The 18416-nt window shown below is 34.3% G+C and overlaps 1 protein-coding gene across 2 annotated transcripts in view; it reads left to right on the top strand.

Moving 5' to 3' along the window:
* LOC150078781 (beta-alanyl-dopamine/carcinine hydrolase-like) overlaps nucleotides 1-18416 on the top strand; it is a 51903-nt gene that overhangs the window by 20725 nt on the left and 12762 nt on the right. For both annotated transcript variants that reach the window (XM_090383345.1, XM_090383346.1), the window contains exons 5-7: nucleotides 4776-4886; nucleotides 8309-8525; nucleotides 12893-12992. In XM_090383345.1, the coding sequence (XP_090239471.1) occupies nucleotides 4776-4886; nucleotides 8309-8525; nucleotides 12893-12992 (428 nt within the window). The remainder of the gene's footprint in view (nucleotides 1-4775; nucleotides 4887-8308; nucleotides 8526-12892; nucleotides 12993-18416) is intronic.

Below are 18416 nucleotides of genomic sequence, written 5' to 3'. Positions count from 1 at the left end.
GCATGAGCTTGCTACTTATATCCATGTTGTGTATTTTATTTGTTAGTGTGTGTTCACAGGCTGATTTGTAATTTTCTGTCTGAAAGACCTGGAATATCTCATGAATCAGGAGTGGGAGGAAACATACTCCTTCAGCTGCAGATCAAGTAACTACAGCCTTGATCAAAGAGGACTTCAGATATTCCTCCAGTCATTAACCAGAATAGAAAACCAGACCTCTCCAAATGAGTGGCAAGTGGCAATGTCCATCTGTTCTGGACAAGAAAAAAATAAATTCTTTGAAAAATGGAGTAAAATACTGAGAAAGTAAAATGAAGAAAGTCTGTGTGGTTTTGTTCATTCCAGCTATTTACAAGTGCCATTGAATCAGTAATATAATGTAATTTGAATCAGTAATATAAATTATGATAAGGCTTTTATGCTTTTTTAACAATAAAATTACACATGATGCAAGATATGTGTTGTTTAGTTCTTAACATGCATGGTTGTCAGATTGATTTGTATTTATCCCAGTATGTGACAAGGAATTCCATACCAGTCGAAAACAGTCACATGTATATCTTTAAGAACAGAGTTCTAACCCAAATTAAAAATAAGTTTAAATTTGTTAACTGAAACCAAACCAAACAACCCCCCCCCACAACTAAGGAGTACACTACAACTTAGGTCAGTCCCTACCAGCCACCCTGGAAACAGGTCTTAATTGGTAAAGCTTTCTGACAATATTATTTAGTTTATATAATTTAGTTTCATTTTGTGTTACCTATTTTAATTTAAAGCAATTTTTTTTATCACATATCTTTAAATGTGTATTAACCTCCCCCATTATCCACTAAGCCATAACCTGCAGTAATGTTACCTTTAAGGCACAAATAAACCCTGATATTGAGACTATAAAAATAACTGCTTGGACTCTCATCCACCAAACAAACCACCTGGCAAGTGTGTGTGTGTGTGTGTGTGTGTGTGTGTGTGTGTGTGTGTGTGTGTGTGTGTGTGTGTGTGTGTGTTCACCCGTAAACAAATCAACAAGTTCTTGTGACCTTTTGTGACTGATATTGCAAAGACAACTCGTAAGTGTTTATGTATTATTGTTATTTACTTAATAAAATTAACCTTAAACAAAATTCTTTGAATTAGATCTTATTTTCAGTTACTAAAACTTTTAATTTTTAAAATTAAAAGTTTTAAAAAAAATTAATTCCACTAAAATAAAATTTTTAAAATTGTAAATTTTTTAAATTCCATAATAATAACCCTTAGTTACTGTCTTTGCAGTCACTGAAGATGTGGTAAGAAAATACCAGAAAATGCTTGCCTCCATTATGTACGTATTTCCAATTCGGAAATAAACATAATTATACCAACATAGGTTTGAGTGCTTTATTATTTTCAAACAACACAGTTTACCTACGAACTGTGCCACTCAAGGAATACCTTGGATTCCATACTATTGTTGGAAAATCGGTTTTCCTAACAGTCAGGTTTTTACTAACTGCTTCACATCATCAGTAGCAAATCAGTAGCCTAAATGCTGATGATATTCTTGCTCTTGTTCAGATAATGCACATAAGGGGACATAAATTGAGAAAGGATGGTTGCAGGATAGATGTGCAAAGATTTGCTAGGGGATAATTGATTGTTGAAACAACCTTCCATCTGCAGTTATGAAAGTAGGTAGTTTGAATAAATATAAGGAAACTATGGACAAAATATTGGAGGGATGGGCAGGTTTTTTGTGTGTTTGTTTAGCTGATGCTATATGAGCTTGTTTCCTTGACTCATTTTCCAGTACTAATACCAATATTAATATGTTTGTTTAGTGGGTCAAAAAGGATACTATTTCAAAGACCAGAACTGTGGGGGTGGAGAAGTATCTCCAATCTGCCATGTAGCTACAGATGAGTACCAACTCTATGTATTGTTATATTAAAGCATTTCCTACTGGTGGCCAGCCTCAATGCATCTAGTGTATCACAGTATTGCCAAAATTTTTGGTGTATCCTTACATCATTTGGAACAAGAGGAATGGCTTGTCCAAGAACATAGTTTCCTTGATTTTCCAGCAAGACAGTATGTGCTTCAATTTTTTTTAGTCAGGTAGACTTATTGTGATTTCACATCATGGAATCTTGTTTTGTTTCTTTGTGGTAAACAAATAACACATATAATAAAATATATTGGTAACAGGATGCACTCATATTTATTATCTGCAATAATTCTTTTCACTGTCTTGTTGTAGCATTGCAGATACTGCAGACAGGTCCCCTGCATGTGTGGTTTTGTGCTCCTCTATGAGTTGTTTGGAAACCCTATGTGCACATTTTCTGAAAATCTGTCTTAAATCACGCACAGTTGACATTGATATGTTTATCTGCTTAGCCAGTATTCAAATCTTAAGATATATCTGTGCAAGAATGGGGAAAAAGCCTTCCTTCAGTCATTGTCTCATGTGCATTGGACACAAAGAAATAATGAACTAACTAAACATAAACTATTGGTTTATTATTTTTCTTTGTGTCCAGGGTGTATTGGAATGTTCTGTATAATCTATTATATGGCACAGAGTGAAACAGAAAGTAAAATAAAATAAATGACAGGTTTAATGTTAAATAGTAAAGCAGAATATGTTAAATGCATACAGTACAAAAAGCTTTCGGTTATTATGGTAACCTTCATCAGTTGAACTGAAAGTTTAGGAACGTAGAACTTAAGAGCGTGTAGTGCCAGTCATGCACAGTAAATCGCGTGATGTAACAACTAACTGTTTGAAGTTGAAGTTGGTTGTGACATATGTGAATGTTGGCAACGTTCACATACCCTAGAAACCTATCACAACAGGTTTCTAGGGTCCTGAAATCTCATGAGATAAAGTGCATACAGCTCCCAAGCAGGAAATTACGATCCCTCATCTCTAGAGTAAAAACACCAGTTCCCACCTTACTACAAATTGGACTAGTCTACCGCATTTCTTGCCGTGACTGCACTAGTTGCTATGTCGGAGAAACTGGCAGACGGCTCGGCAAACATATCTCAGAACATGAAAGAGCCATCCGCTTAGCGGACATAGAATACTCAGCCGTTGCTGAGCACTTCTGGTCAACCCGACATGACATTGACCCACACTGTGATGTCATGGTTGTCAATTGGTCCCGCCATTACCGACACCACACCTGGTTGGAGTCGTTGCACATTATGTGCTCTAATACCTGGGTCAACAGAAGCAGTGGATGTCGTGTCCACCCTATTATTGAGGCAACCATTCTCATGACAGACAAACGTTGGCAACATTTGCATATGTCACAACCACAGGTTTCGACTTTAAATGGTTAGTTGTTACATCATGCAGTTTACTGTGCATGACTGGCATACCTGCTCTTAAGTTCTACGTTCCTAAACTTTCAGTTCAACTGATGAAGGTTACCATAATAACCAAAAGCTTTTTGTACTGTAAGTATTTAACCTATTCTGTTTTACTATTTAACATTAAACCTATCATTTGTTTTATTTTACTTTCTGTTTCGCTCTGTGCTACATAATAGATTATACAGAATGAATCCACTGCACAGGCCTCTTTACCTATGTATTGGAACACTTGTTGGTATTTAGCTGTGATAGCAACCAGTGATTGAAATATGACCCTTCTGGAGTTTGTAAGTGTTGGTGTCCCTTTGAAAAGATAGTACCTTTGAGCTCCCTGTTTCTATTTCTATGATATGGGCATGTGTCTCTTTGGATGAGGAGCCATGCATGGCTCCTTGTCCATATTTTTTATTGAACTGCCAAAGCCTCCTCCATGCCATTTACCAAAATTCCTTTCACATAACCTGTTCAAATGGATTTCATCTTTTCTAAAGAATTTTGATAAAGATTCTGTAATAGTTTTTATCTTTATTCAATGTAGTGGCTGTTATGAGAATTACTAATGAACAGAGCCTCTGGTAATGATAACTATTATATCTTAAGTGGAAAGGTTTATGAGTTTGAATCCCATCAATGACTGGAGGAAACCATCAAGTAGGTTTTTGCAAAGTATTGTTGCCTATACTAATTTTGTATGTACCTCCAAAGATTTTCCTTATCTTATTTATTGAACAGGCAAACTCTGTTCAAACTTAAATTTCTTTATAAGTTTTTATCATAAAATCTTAGATACATGCTGCATAGAAAATGTAACTTATTCTGTTCCTTTCACTTTTCAGTCTTTTCATGTTTAATTTTTTTCCACTGTTATTTAATTTGTAATATGTACATCACACTGTAATTGGAGTTAATTCTGTAATGTATATTATTGAATAAAAACTTAATACTAATATTAATACTATCCAGACACAGGAAAAGTGACTGAGTAACACTTGCAGGTTACACACACACACATTACATATTGTATTCTTAAAAGTAACTGTTCTTCATACTATATTGTTGTTGATGTGATGCAATTTGTTCTTCATTCTGTAGACCAGAATTTTTCTTTCACTTAATTCAAAGTTTGGCTTGATTAGCCAGGGATTAAGGCAAACGAATTTTGCTCAGCTGAATTTGAGGTGTTTCTATGGTATATAATTCATAATGTAATAGTTTGCTGTTGTAAAGAATTTCTATGTTCTGTAAGGAATTAGTGTTTGAAATATTTTACCAACTGTTGAAAATCATGGATTTTATTAACCACAATAATTATCTTCTTCCTTGCATTTTAAAAATCTGTTTTTTTAAATTTTATATTTCAGTAGTGTAATCTAGTTTACTGAAATCTGCATTATACATTTATATTCCAGCTATTACTTCTTCATGCAAGTGAAGAAATGTTGGATGTTGAGAAACCTGAAGTAATAACTACTCCAGAAAGTATAGGATGTAGCTCTGTATTGACAAACTATCCAGGCAATGTAAGCATGCATATTTTTATTATATTATATTATTAGTTAGGATGGAGAGTATCCTAAACATCGGATATTTGGAGAGTATCAGCACTTTGGTGCTGATACTCTCCATTGTTGAATAGCTATACAAATAGTTTACATGTATTCCATTCCCTCGTAGACAAAATCAATGATCCAATGCACTACAGAATTGGAGGCCCACGGACCCCAAGCCTGACCCCAAAATACATCGAATCACCAACCCTAATCTTTGAGTGAGAGAATACAATATGTCCATATTTTAAAAACAATTTAAATGCTTTGAAACCAAATAAATAATGACCATACTTTTAGCACTTTAAAAACAAATATTAAAACATAAAAAACATTGACTCCTCTGAAACATTAAGAAACTAAAGAATTCTTTAGTTTCTTAATGTTTCAAAGCTTAGAGAATAATAATTAAAACTAAACAGCTATTCTAATTGACCCTGATATTAATAATTAACAATACTTTTAATTTTTATTAATATTATATTGTAGTAAATATTTAAACCATAGTTATTATTGATTTAATCATGTCTATTCTGGCATTTTGAAAGCATATTTTATTTATAAAAAATCTACTGCCATATAAAATATTAATAAATCACGTATTCAAAGATATGGTACAGTAGATATAACTTATCGTTAATTTTTATGTATTAATACAGTGAGTTTTGTTTTCGATGTTTAATTTTTTTGCACATTAATACAGAAATTTAATTTTAATGCCGTCTAAAATGGAACTTGCAGTAGAATTGAATTAGATTATTCATTCTAACACTTTTTGTGAAATGAGCTGATTGCTTACCAGAAGTCTGTACAGTGGTTCCATGTCTGTTTATCTTTTCTTTTTAAGTTGAGAGAGAGAGACTGGGTTTGAGTCTGATCATTCAGGAGTGTGAAAAGTGTATTCTTTGTTTATTCTTGCTCTAACTATTCATTATTTTCTCATACAATTTTTTCTTTTTGTAAATGAATATTTACAAAAAGAAAAAAAAATGAATTTTACGTATACAAACTTTGAGATTAATTCATTATACTGAATTTTTGATCAGAATCATGCCCCATTTGAAAGAAATTTCAAATGAGATATAAAATGCACTTAATAATAAAGGAAAGTTTTTCAGGACTAAGAAATAATTTTGTTGTAATGAGAGTTTCATTAAAATAATATTCATTGTACTAGGATTTTACCATACATCTAAATACAGTGTGTCCTTTTTCTTTTTTTTTTTTACAGAAAAATTTTTTAAATATGAATCAGTTATAATATACAGTATCAGTATTCTTCTAATTACATACTCATTTACAGTAATGTTTTGCTCTAGGAACTACATTCAAAGAAACTACATCCAATATAATATGTTAAAATGTTTTTCAGCCTTGGACTTCCGATAACCCCTTTCTGAATGAAACCGAAATCAGTGACCATTCATCTAACTCCCTTACTGGTCATAATATGCTTAATTAATTCTTTATGCTTTTAATTTATTATGGTACATCACAACCCTCCCCTTTCCTGGGTTATTCTTAAGGACATAATGGGGAGTACCACTGTTTAAAGACATAAGGTACCTTGCAATTCTATCAGCGTGGATATAGTATGTCCATTTTTTTTTCTCTGATGAGGTAGCAACACTGCCAAAACAGCTTTCAGATATCTTTTAATTAAACAGCAGTATAACCCAGGAAGTGCTGTTTGAAAATACAGCCAAACCTCTCTAAAGCAGACACCATTGGGTCAGAAGAAAGTGTCCACAAAAGGGAGGTGCCTGCTTTGCAGAGGTCACTGTAACTGGTTGCTTACACTTTTTTTTTATTGATTATCATCATTCATATGTAATTCACTGAATTAACTTTTAATAAATAATACAACTTTTGGTAAACAAATAATTAACTTTTAGTAAAATGAATATAAATGTGGGTTTGTTCAGAGTATTTAATTTTTTCCAATGTTTTCATTATGAATAATTAGATCCTTTACTAGTTTTAGTCCATATTCATCATTTTTGTTAGCACTCAGTCAATGTAATGACTAGGAAAATTTCGACCAGTATTCCTAGAGAAAATTTGCATTCTTGAGTAAACCTTGTATGTAGCTACTTAAATGACCATCATATCTTGCTGCAGAGTGAAAATGCCATGTGACAACATGGGAAAATTGTCATCATTCCTCAGTCAAAAAAATTGGACATCACTGTTGTTAAAGCAGTTATAAAAGTAATGTCAAACATCACATAGCATTTTTGTTGAATGTACAGGGTCCAAAAATCTCCTTTACATTAAATTATTATTGTGGGAATGATACATATCTGAAACCACTTCAAGTGACAGGGGATATTATGAAGTTTTTATTTACCAGTTGGAAAGTGTGCTGCAGTAAATGGGAGCATAATTGTAAAACTGTAATCATGGAGAAATTTACCAACAGAACTCCATTCTTTTGGATTTTTTTGTTGATCATCTGCTTCTGTAACAGTGTTGTAACATGTTATGCACTATTGACTTTGGCATGCTAAGCTCACAACCGGCTCGTTGTATGGATTTTCCTGAGCTTTGCATCATCTAAAATAAATTTCCAACTAGCAGCTTTTCATAAAAGGGCAAAAAAATGTTGGGGTGGAGGGGGCCTTCTCACAATCAAGGAAACTTCTATATCATGGATTGACTAGATATTGCACTATGAAACAAAGTTTTAACTGCTGAAACACTATTCTGCCATTTAATTAAAAGATGAGCCATTACTATCTGACAGTGCCTCATCACTACTGAAACCACCGTTTTGTCTGTCTTTTGGTAATTATTTAATTTTTTTGAAAGTAGTACAATATCTAAAAAACTCAATGGTATTAGGAGCTTGTTCTCTCTGTCTGAAGGCCTCTTTTCATTTGAGACTTGTTATTTGATATCAGGCAGAGATGTAGGGTTTTCCCAAAAGAACTTCTGTTTTTTAACCTGTGTCTATGGGGATAAAAAAATAAACGATTGATAGGCACAAAATACCATCTATGGCCTTTATGGGCTTTAATATTTCAATGCTTACCTTACACAATTCAATTTACTCTAAATTTCCATAAATTTAAAAAAAAAGCATTATGTGCTTGTCATTGAAAGACTTTGATAATGTGTTTTTTCTTTTCATCCTGGAACAACTTATGGTATATTAGCGAGTTTCCCATTCCAATTTTCATTTATATCAGTATACTTAATGTGAACTTTATTAAGACTAGTCAACATTATTGAACTATTTTACACAATCTTCAATTTACTTTTCTTGTTACACTAATTTTAGGCTGATAACAATTTGATAACTACTGTTTTATTTGGGGAGGAGTATAATTTGTGTTCTGTATTTATTAAAGATGCCACTTTCTTTTAGATATAACTTTTATTTGTTTTTTAAGATTTACTTAGGTCATAATGAAGATGCAGTTTCTGAAACAATGAACAGCTGTTATGTGGTTCATGCTCATATCGTTAATTCAGATTCAAATGAAGAAAGATTTATTGCTTATTGTTACCCTGGGGATTTACCAGGATATTGCATGGGTTACAATATTCATGGATTTTTGTTCAGTATTAATTTACTACGGCCATTAATGACTGTCCCTGGCAAAATTCGTAAGTAATTGTAAAATGGGAATATAATTATTGCATATAATAGTAAAATTTGAGTGTGTTATAAGATATATCACAGAAGCCAATATAATGGAATTTTCAAATGATAGTGGAAATGATTGTTGTATTAATGGACAAGGTAATTTATCCTTTCTCTAGGAGCTAATATTCATTAAAAAAAATCCATGCAGAAAAAATAAAGGGATGCAAATTTCACATCATTGTTGTATGAGAAAATTCATATAATTTGAACAAGAAGCTATCCTCTAGCCAGTTACCAGTCAGTTGGAAAGTATTGTGTGGAATGAAATTAAACTAAAATTTAACTGAATTTAAGCATTAAATTCAGTAAACCTTGAATTGAAATAAAATTTATGCATTAATGCAGTGCATTTCAACTTTTTTTTTTCAGTGATAGAACAATTTGCTAAGAAATTGGTGGAATACCACATATATATAAACTTTATTTCATTAACTCATTTCCAGTGAGAGGGGAAAAAAAAAAACTTTGTCTTGATGATTAGAAACAAAGTAATTCAAATTAATTACACCATGAGAATTTTTTTTTTTAGTATAAATATATCAAGTATGTATACTTTTATTTTTAAAGTGCATCAAAGTATGAATGAAGCTACTTTATTTGCTGGGTTATTCCAGCTTGTGAGGTAGAACACAGTCAAAGATGTAACCATAGCTGATTCACTTAGCTAAGGTGACTGCATACTACAACTTGTTTATATCAGGACTATAATTACACTATAACTGTTTCTTTGCATGCGAAGAAAAATAAACATAGATAAATGCTGATTTTTGGTGTAATATTTAACAGAACACTTAGGCAGTAACAACTTGTTTCATTCCATTAATATAATTTTTCATCTGGAGCACTAGTTGAAAATCACTGCAATAATGGAATAATCATACTCCTTGTTGAATCATAGTTTGTACACAGTTAAATAGTTGAGTAGTTGGCATTGGGAATGATTACAATAACAGTATTCTTATTGAATGGGCTATTTACTGGAATTTATATATAAAATATATTTTATTGCATTGGCTAAATTTTTTTTTCAATGAAAGTCAAGTTATACTGCACATTGTGATACCTACTTTGGTACTTACTTCATAGCATGTACCCCAGAAATTAGATCATATTAAATATCTTCAAATGAACTTTAACATTGAATAAGAAAACAATGTAAATAAAATGTTGATGCTTTTCCATGTGGAAATTAGTTTATTAGAACATTACAACATATAGTAAGCAATTACTTGCACAAATTTTAGCAATTTCATGCTCTTTATCTACTCTGTCCATCCTGTTGAAACTACCAATCCACTTTAAAAAAAAAAAAAGCTGATTTTGCTACTGAAAATTCCAGAAATATCTGTTGGTTACAGTACTCACAAGAAAAGTGCAGGATCTTGCTAAGGCTTTCTTCTGAATGAAGCTACCTTATATGCTGGGTTATTCCAACTTGTGAGCATGGTCAAAGATATGGTAACTCAGCTGATTCACTCAGCTAAGGTGACTGCATACTACAACTTGTTTATATCGGGATGAAAATTACACTGTAACTGTTTCTTTGTATTCAAATAAAAAAAAAGAGCACACACACTCTTCACAACAACTTTTTTTAGAGGAAAATTATATGTTCTTTCTTCAGCATATATTGCATCTAACAAAATTTTAAGGAAATTCATCTGCCCAGCAGCCACATTACAAATTTCAAAACTAGTGTCAAATAGAAAACACATTGTGCACTGTCTTAAAAAAAGTTCACATTACTCACATAGAATTGGTTTTCAAAAATGATGTCGCTATAGAACCTTTCGAGGATATGAGCTGATTGATCATGTAATAAAATTTCAAGAAAAATCTTCGTTGGAAGCTGTATTATAAACTTTTGAAAACTGGTATCAAAAATGACCATTTTTTTTGTATGGGTAAAGAAAAGAAAGTGTGCACTCCTCACAACAAATTGTTTTGAAAAGAAAATATTATACATCCTTTCTTTGTATTGTATTTGCTAACAAAATTTCAAGTAAATTCACAACTTGACAGCTGCATTATAAATTGCCAAAACTGGTGTCAAATAGAAAACGCCCATTGTGCACTGGATAAGAAAAAAGTTTGCATTACTTACATAGAATTGTTTTTCAAAAATGAAATTTCTGCATCACCTTTCCTGTGTATCTCATCTTGTAACAAAATTTAAAGAACAAAATCTCTGTTGGCAGCTACATTATAAATTTGAAAAAAGTGGTGTCAAACTGAAATCTTCACATTTTTACCTATGCACAAAAACTGTATGCTACTCATAATGGACTATTTTTTGAAAATTGTATTGTTACAGAATCTTTATTTGATATAAATACACTGCCTGCTAATTGATCTCCTACGCTCTATTTCCTCCAATAAATGGGGAGCAGACCGCTCCACTTTGCTCAGCCTCTATCGTGCACTTGTCCGATCTAAACTAGACTATGGGTCCCAAGTGTACGCATCGGCCAGAAATAGCGTACTTAGGTGGCTGGACCCAGTTCACCACCAAGCCATCCGCATTGCTACTGGAGCATTTAGAACATCCCCTGTCCAGAGTTTATATGTTGAAGCAACTGAACCACCACTGTCATTTCGACGAAAGCAATTGTCTTTAAAATATACTTTTAAATTAAAATCCCTGCCAGACAACCCTACGTGGACATCCGTTTTCAAGCCACGATGGGAAAACCTATATAACACTCGTCAGACTGCCAACCGGCCTTTTGGTATCCGCGTCCAAGAGCTGCTAAGAGAGCTCGACATCATGGTAGACAATGTTGCCCAGTCACCAAGGCAACCACTTCCACCCTGGCATGCTCGCTTACCATCATGTGACTTCTCCCTTAAAAATTGGGATAAGTCAGTAACTCCACCTGCTGTCTACCACCAACTCTACGCTGCCCACCGGGCCGAATATTCCAACTTCTTGCCTGTCTTCACTGATGGCTCGAAGTCGGAGTTGTCTGTTGGATCTGCTGCTATCTTTCCAGGTCTTTCTATATCTGGAAAGATTCCCCAACAATGCAGCATATATACAGCCGAGTTGTATGCTATAGAGTTAGCCTTGGACCATATTAAAACCCACAGGTATCAAAGGTGTATGGTGTACACTGACTCTCTCAGTACACTGCAGGCTTTATCTAGTATGAGGTATAATCCTCATCCATTTGTGATCCGGATTCAGCAGATGCTACACTCTCTGTCTGAGTGTTCTTTCGACATTCGTTTCTGCTGGATTCCAAGCCACATTGGGATCGTGGGAAATGAACTGGCAGATGCTGCGGCTAGGTCACCAGAACCCCACAGCACTTACTGCCTGTTAGTCCCCTATACAGACTACAGGCAGCTAATACAGGCTAAATTACTGTCCCAATGGCAAAATTCTTGGCATGATCATGTCACAAACAAGCTTTATCAGATAAAGCCTGTAATCCGACATTGGCAGTCTAGTCTGCGCAGGAGTCGCAGAGAGGAAGTTGTTCTAGCTCGCCTCCGCATAGGACACAGTCATCTTACGCATGCATTTCTGCTGAGGGCAGATGACTGTCCTATGTGTGAGAACTGTGACACCTATTTAAGTATACGTCACATTTTAATCGAGTGTCCACGTTTTAGACATGAACGTGACTTTTATTTTACCGATTTTAGTCATCTGGCTGAGCCTTATACACTCAGTCAGATTTTATCTGACAATGACAATGTGTCTGCTGTTTTTAGCTTTTTAAAATCAGTAAGCCTTTTTACCCGTATTTAAAATTGAATTTTTATTGCTTTGCTGATATACTTTTATACCTTTAACATCTATGTTATATCTCGACATGGTGGCCTAATTAACTAGGTCACTGAATACTTTAATTTTTTACACATGACCTGGATTTGGCGCATTATAGCCTTAGTTGCTAATGCGCCAATAAACCCCAAACCAAACCCAAAGCCTGCTAATTAAATAATGGGACTGCTTTTTCCTGTCTGCATGTGAATGTTACATTAAAAAAACAGCACACCATTCGAACCGCTAGAGTGTGCTCTTTCAATATGCATGAGCATCGCTTTAGTAGTCCTCGAGTTGTGGTAGTTGTAACAAAAGACATTGGTGGTGGTGCACTGTGTCAGAAATTTGAATATATTTATATATATAAAAACTGTATTAAAACTTATTACCACAGTATAAATAAACTCTAGAAAATTCTTTTTGAGATTTAAAAAAACAGAATATCAGTTTGTATTAGGAATGTTATTGTTTTATATAACATGATTCTTGTTATTTTAATTGCATAGCTTTCTTTGCATCACATTTAATTTGGGAAATTATTTTTTTTTCTAGCTTCTCATTTCTACTGTAGAGCTCTTCTTGCATCGCAAAATATAAAAGATGCACTTAATACTTTGCAAAATGTGGGAAATGGTTGCTCCAGTGGCTTTAGGTATATACTTCATATATTAAATATTTGCATTTTTAGTATATTTAGTAATGCATTTATTAAATGTATTACTAAATACATTTTAGTAAATGTATTTAGTAATACATAATACCTGGAGCAAAAAAGTTCCAGGATTGAATTTGTTAAAATATCTAAGAAAGTGAGGAATATAACAACTTAATGTTATTGCTATTATTTTTGGGATAGCATATCCCAAAAATAATGGGAGTTAAATGATTTTATAATAACAGAAAGTAAGGTGAAAGAGAAATTGCTGTAGCTAAAAACTGATCAACACACTAGGGCCTGATAGAATCTATCCACTTGTCTGTGAAATATTAGCATTAGTAGAGGTATATGATGCAAGAAAGCAAGCTTATGCAGCATCAGCCAAAAAAAAAAAAAAAAAAAAAACCTCCCATTTCACCACTCCATTCGTTGCAAATACCTGTCCAGCTGAGCCTTAAATTTATTTAGGCTATCAACTTCCACAACAAAGGATGGAAGTCTGTTCCACCAACCAACTACCTGCTGGCTAAAGGCAAACTTCTGCACATCTATACCTACATCTGTCTTTCCTCAATTTGAATTTATGCCCTCTCAGGTGATTATTCTGAGTAAGAGGAAGAATCCCATCAGCATTGAGCATGCTCAAACCATTCAAGGTTTATACACCTCAATCAGATCACCTCACAGGTGCCTAGTCTCCAGACACTGTAATTTGCAAAATTTAAGCCTTTCTTCATAAGAGCAACCCTTTGTTCCATTCACTAATCTTGTTGCCCTTCTACATACTTCTTAAAATGAGGCCTCCTGTATACAGTACTCAAGGTGTGGCCTGACCATTGCCTTATACAAGGGGATAATCACCTGCTTATCCCTGCTAGAAAAATTCCTGTATATCATTGACAAGACACTATGAGCTACTCTTGCAGTGCTCAGAAAACTTCATATCGGCCGACACAATTACCCCCAGGTCCTTTTCATTCTTTACCACTGTCAGTGTAGTACCACAGAGTTGATACGCCACTCTGGGGTTACTGCTTCCCATATGTAGTACTTTCCATTTGTCAATGTAAACTTCATTTGCCACCTCTCAGCCCATCTGCTCATCTTTTCTAGATCCTGTTGCAGCAGTCTACTGTCATTAGTGTCCTTAACCTTGCCAACCTTCGTATCATCTGCAAACTTGGACATTAAGCCTGATATACCATCATCAGTATCATTTATAAATACAGAAAACAACAATGGACCCAACACTGAACCCTGAGGGACTCCACTAATAACATTAGTCCACGATGAGCAGTGTCCATTGATTACCACTCTGTCTTCTTCCACTCAACCATCCCTTTATCCATAGCAGCAATTTGTCTCCAATGCCACTCTGCTCCAATTTGTTCAGCAGTCTTCCATGTGCAACAGTATCAAAAGCCTTTCTAAGATCCAAATATATGATATCAAAGTTATTCCCTGCATCCAGTTTTTTGTGACCACATCATAGTATCAATAATATTCGTCAGGCAAGACTTTCCCTTAACAAAACCATGCTGTGTCCGAGCTATAACTGAAGTCTTGTATAGATGATCCTGCAGTGCTTCTTTAATCGGTGCCTCCATTAATTTTCCTGGAACAGAAATTAAACTAACAGGTCTATAATTACTTGTGTCGCCCTTTGATCCTCCTCTGTGAATTGGGGTCACATTTGCACATCTTGAGTGCATGGGTACCTCCCCTGAGTCCAAAGAAGCTCTCATAATTATCTCAGCTTACTTCCTTTGCTGCCTCCTTTAATATAACTGGATAGATCCCATCCAACCCGGGTGCCTTTTTTTATGTTTATCTTCAACAATTTCTCCTCCACTTTTCTCTCAGTTATTACAAAATCATCTAGCTCACTGCCAGAGTTTAACTCACTTCTGACATTCCCCTCCCTGAATGGATGAATGTAGATGCAAAATACTCATTTAGTTTGTTAGCCACCTGAGCAGGATCATCAACAGTTGAACCATCAATATCCAGTGGACCAATCTGATTCATCCCTTTTCTTCTAGAGTTTACATAGGTAAAGAACTCTTTATTGTTTTTCTTTGCATCCTTTGTCAAGGATTTCTCATAATCTGCATTTTGCCTACCTAATCTCCTTTGTGACTTGGTTACAGACCAGCTTATATCTATCATAAACTTCCATGTCACCCATTAATTTGTATGTATCCCATGCATTTTTCTTCTCTGCCATGTGTCTCATTAGTTCATCTGACATCCATTTAGGCCTAAACCTTGAACAGTATTTCTTAGTTGGTGTGTAAATCCTAGTAGCTTCCAAGATTAATTCTTTGAATGCTTCCCATTTTGGATTTGCTGTTGGTAACATCATCAGTTGGTCCCACCGTATGGAATTTAAATAATGTCTTAGACCACCGTAGTCGCCTTTACGAAAGCAAAAACCCTTCCCTTTACCCCTGATGGTAGTTACCTCTTTGAGTAAATCCCATTTCAGCACACTGTGATCACTACCACCTAGTGGTTCCTTTATCTGCAGATTCTTAATGCATGAAAATCACTACTGATAATCAGATCAAGATTATTACTCCCTCTAGTTGCCTCCCGAACATGCTGATGTAGAAAACAGTCATCCAATAAATCCACAAAAGTCTTACTAGTGTGTGAGTGACCAACCCACAAATTCCAGTCAATATACGCAAACATATTAAAAGAAGCTGCAAAAGAGGTAGTTAAACCTTTGGCCATAATAATGTGTCCTTAATTTCAGAAGAAGTACCTGCAGATTGGAAATATGCAAATGTATTGTCCAAAAGAGTGGTTCAGAGGATAAAGTGGGTACTACACCTCTGTGCCAGAGAAAATAGTGGAATCACTAGTAAAAGAATGTAGTCATAAGGAAATCCCAGAATGGGTTTGTTAACACATTAACTGTCTTAATACACATCTGCATCATGGGGTTTTTAATCTGTTTGGATAAAAAACCACCTGATTTTAAGAAACATTTTCTTCTAATTTAATGGAAGAAAAACTGCATATTTTTGTCAAGAAACATTGCTAGCAGCTGAATAATTTAGCCGTAGTGAGAAGAAAGCCCAAAAATGTCTTGCCCGCCTCAATCCTGTAATTTTTGAATTTAGTTCATAAAAGTCGTAAGTCAAGCCAGCAGCAGCTTGATCTATGGCCTTTATGAAACAAAGAAATATTAAAGGGTGATCATGACTCACAATTTGATTAGCTACTATAAAGTTGTCGCAAACAACTGGATGCAGAGAATAAGATTAGTCAACTAGAGACCAGGCACCTGTAGGTGATCTGATTGATGTGTTACTGCTTTGAATGGATTGAGCAAGCTCAGTGCTGATGATATTCTTCCAATTGATTGCACAGACTACACACATGAGGGGAGCTTAAATTCATATTGAAGAAGGATGGTTGCAGGATAGATGTGCACAGATTTGCTTTCAGTGGTTGATTTTTGGAACAAACTTCCAGCTGTTTTTGTGGGAGGTTTTTTTTTTTTTTTTTGATTCTTTATAAGCTTGCTTTCTTGCATCATATACCACTAATACTATAAATGATAATTTTTATAAGCTTTATTTATATATGTGTGCTTCCTTGCATCATATGCCACTAATTCCCCAAATAATAATTTTTACCTCATATACTTTCAGTAGAGCTTTTTAATACTGTACTGTACTGTACCATAAGATTATTGTATAGATTGCAGCAGTGTAGCATTAGGGGTAACTTACTACTCTGGGTAAAGGGTTGGTTGAGTAGCAGAAGGCAAAAAGTGGTTGTAAATGGCCACTCCTCTTCATGGACTAATGTCATGATTGGCATTCCACAGAGGTTTAATGTTGATTAATGATAACTGATGTAGCTATTTCAAGTTCGATTTCTAAGTTTGCTGATGATACAAAGGTGGGCACAGTGGTTAATGACAGTAATCAGGTTGTGTTACTTAAAAAGGATCTATATAAACTAAGCAGGTGGACTGGAAAACAATAATGGAGGTTTAACAATGATAAATGCAAGGTACTGTATCTGGGTAGCAATAATCCCAGAATAATATAACATTTGGGTGGTATCAAACTCAAGGTAGTGGAGAATGAAAAAAGGTCTTTTGGGGGGTGGGAATTTGTACTGTCAGACATGAAATTCTCTGAGCATTGCAAACAGATCATTTGGTTTTGTCAGTGATATACAGAAACTTTTATACGGTGATATACAGCAGGAAGAAAGAGGTGAGTGTACCTACGTATATATTAAATTGGATGTTTGAAAGTTTCAGTTGTGAATCTTTTCCTTTAGCAGTACAGAAGAAGATAAAGGATTATAAAATCTAAAGGTAAAGTAACTGGAATTGGTTTTTGACTATAAAGGCATAATTTATCATGGATTTATGCCAGGTCATATTGTAATGAAACAATGTACACTTAGAAATCATTAAGCATTTTAGATGCAATTAGATGGAAGAGACCTGATTTGTAGTCAAGAAAAAATTGGAAATTACTACATAACGTTGCTTCTACTCATTGTATGGCATTAATTTCTGAATATCTTTCCAAACACACTGTAATTGTACCACATTAGTTTTATTTTTTTTCCAAGATAAATAATTCATTAAAGGGGAAGCAGTTTTCTGGTGAAGCAGAAGCTATGGCAGCAACAGTAAACATAATTCCAGTCATTATACAATTGAATCGAAAAATGAAAACATTTACTTTTTAATGAATTGGTAGAAAGTTAATTAACTGATTACTTTTCAGTCCTTTTAATCACACAAAAGAAAAAAGTCAATTAATTTAAGAAAAAAATCAGAAGTGCCTGAAATCTAATGCAATTGCATACATTATCAATCTTGAAGGCAAGAGGGACATTGCAAGAGTTAAGAAAACAAAGTTCAAATCTTGTTTAGCTGTTATAAACTGTAAATTAATATACCTTTCATTAAACATTCATTTTAGAAAACTTTCTTTTAATGCCCATATTTGTGAGCATCCTTTAACAGCTTGTACAAATGACATTTCCTTCAGTGGCTATGCCTGTAGCCATTTCATTCATCAAAGAATGATATATTGTAATCTACTAATTACAATATATCATTCAGCTGTGCTGTAATATGCACCAGTAGTCCTAATATTTAAAAGGCATGCTAACACAAGAATAATATTAGTAATGGCAAATGATGTAAGGAAGCAAGCTTATACTACACTCTGGCAAAAGCAGATTTCTCCATCTCCCCTGCAAACATCCTTTCTCAATTTAAATTATGTCCCTTTTTGTGTGGTGCTTGAGCAAGAATGAATGGGGCTTTGAATAGATTTGGCTTACTCAATCCATTCAAAGCCTTAAACACCTCAATCAGATCTCACAGGTGCCTAGTCCAGATGTGGCAATTTTTCAGAACTGAAGTCTTTC

Source organism: Mastigoproctus giganteus, chromosome 10 (genome assembly GCF_048544385.1).
Source record: "Mastigoproctus giganteus isolate SK-2022 chromosome 10, ASM4854438v1, whole genome shotgun sequence".
Classification (NCBI taxonomy): Eukaryota; Metazoa; Arthropoda; class Arachnida; order Uropygi; family Thelyphonidae; genus Mastigoproctus; species Mastigoproctus giganteus.
The sequence above is the reverse complement of the archived record's forward strand: the minus strand, read 5'-3'. Positions and strand labels throughout refer to the sequence as shown.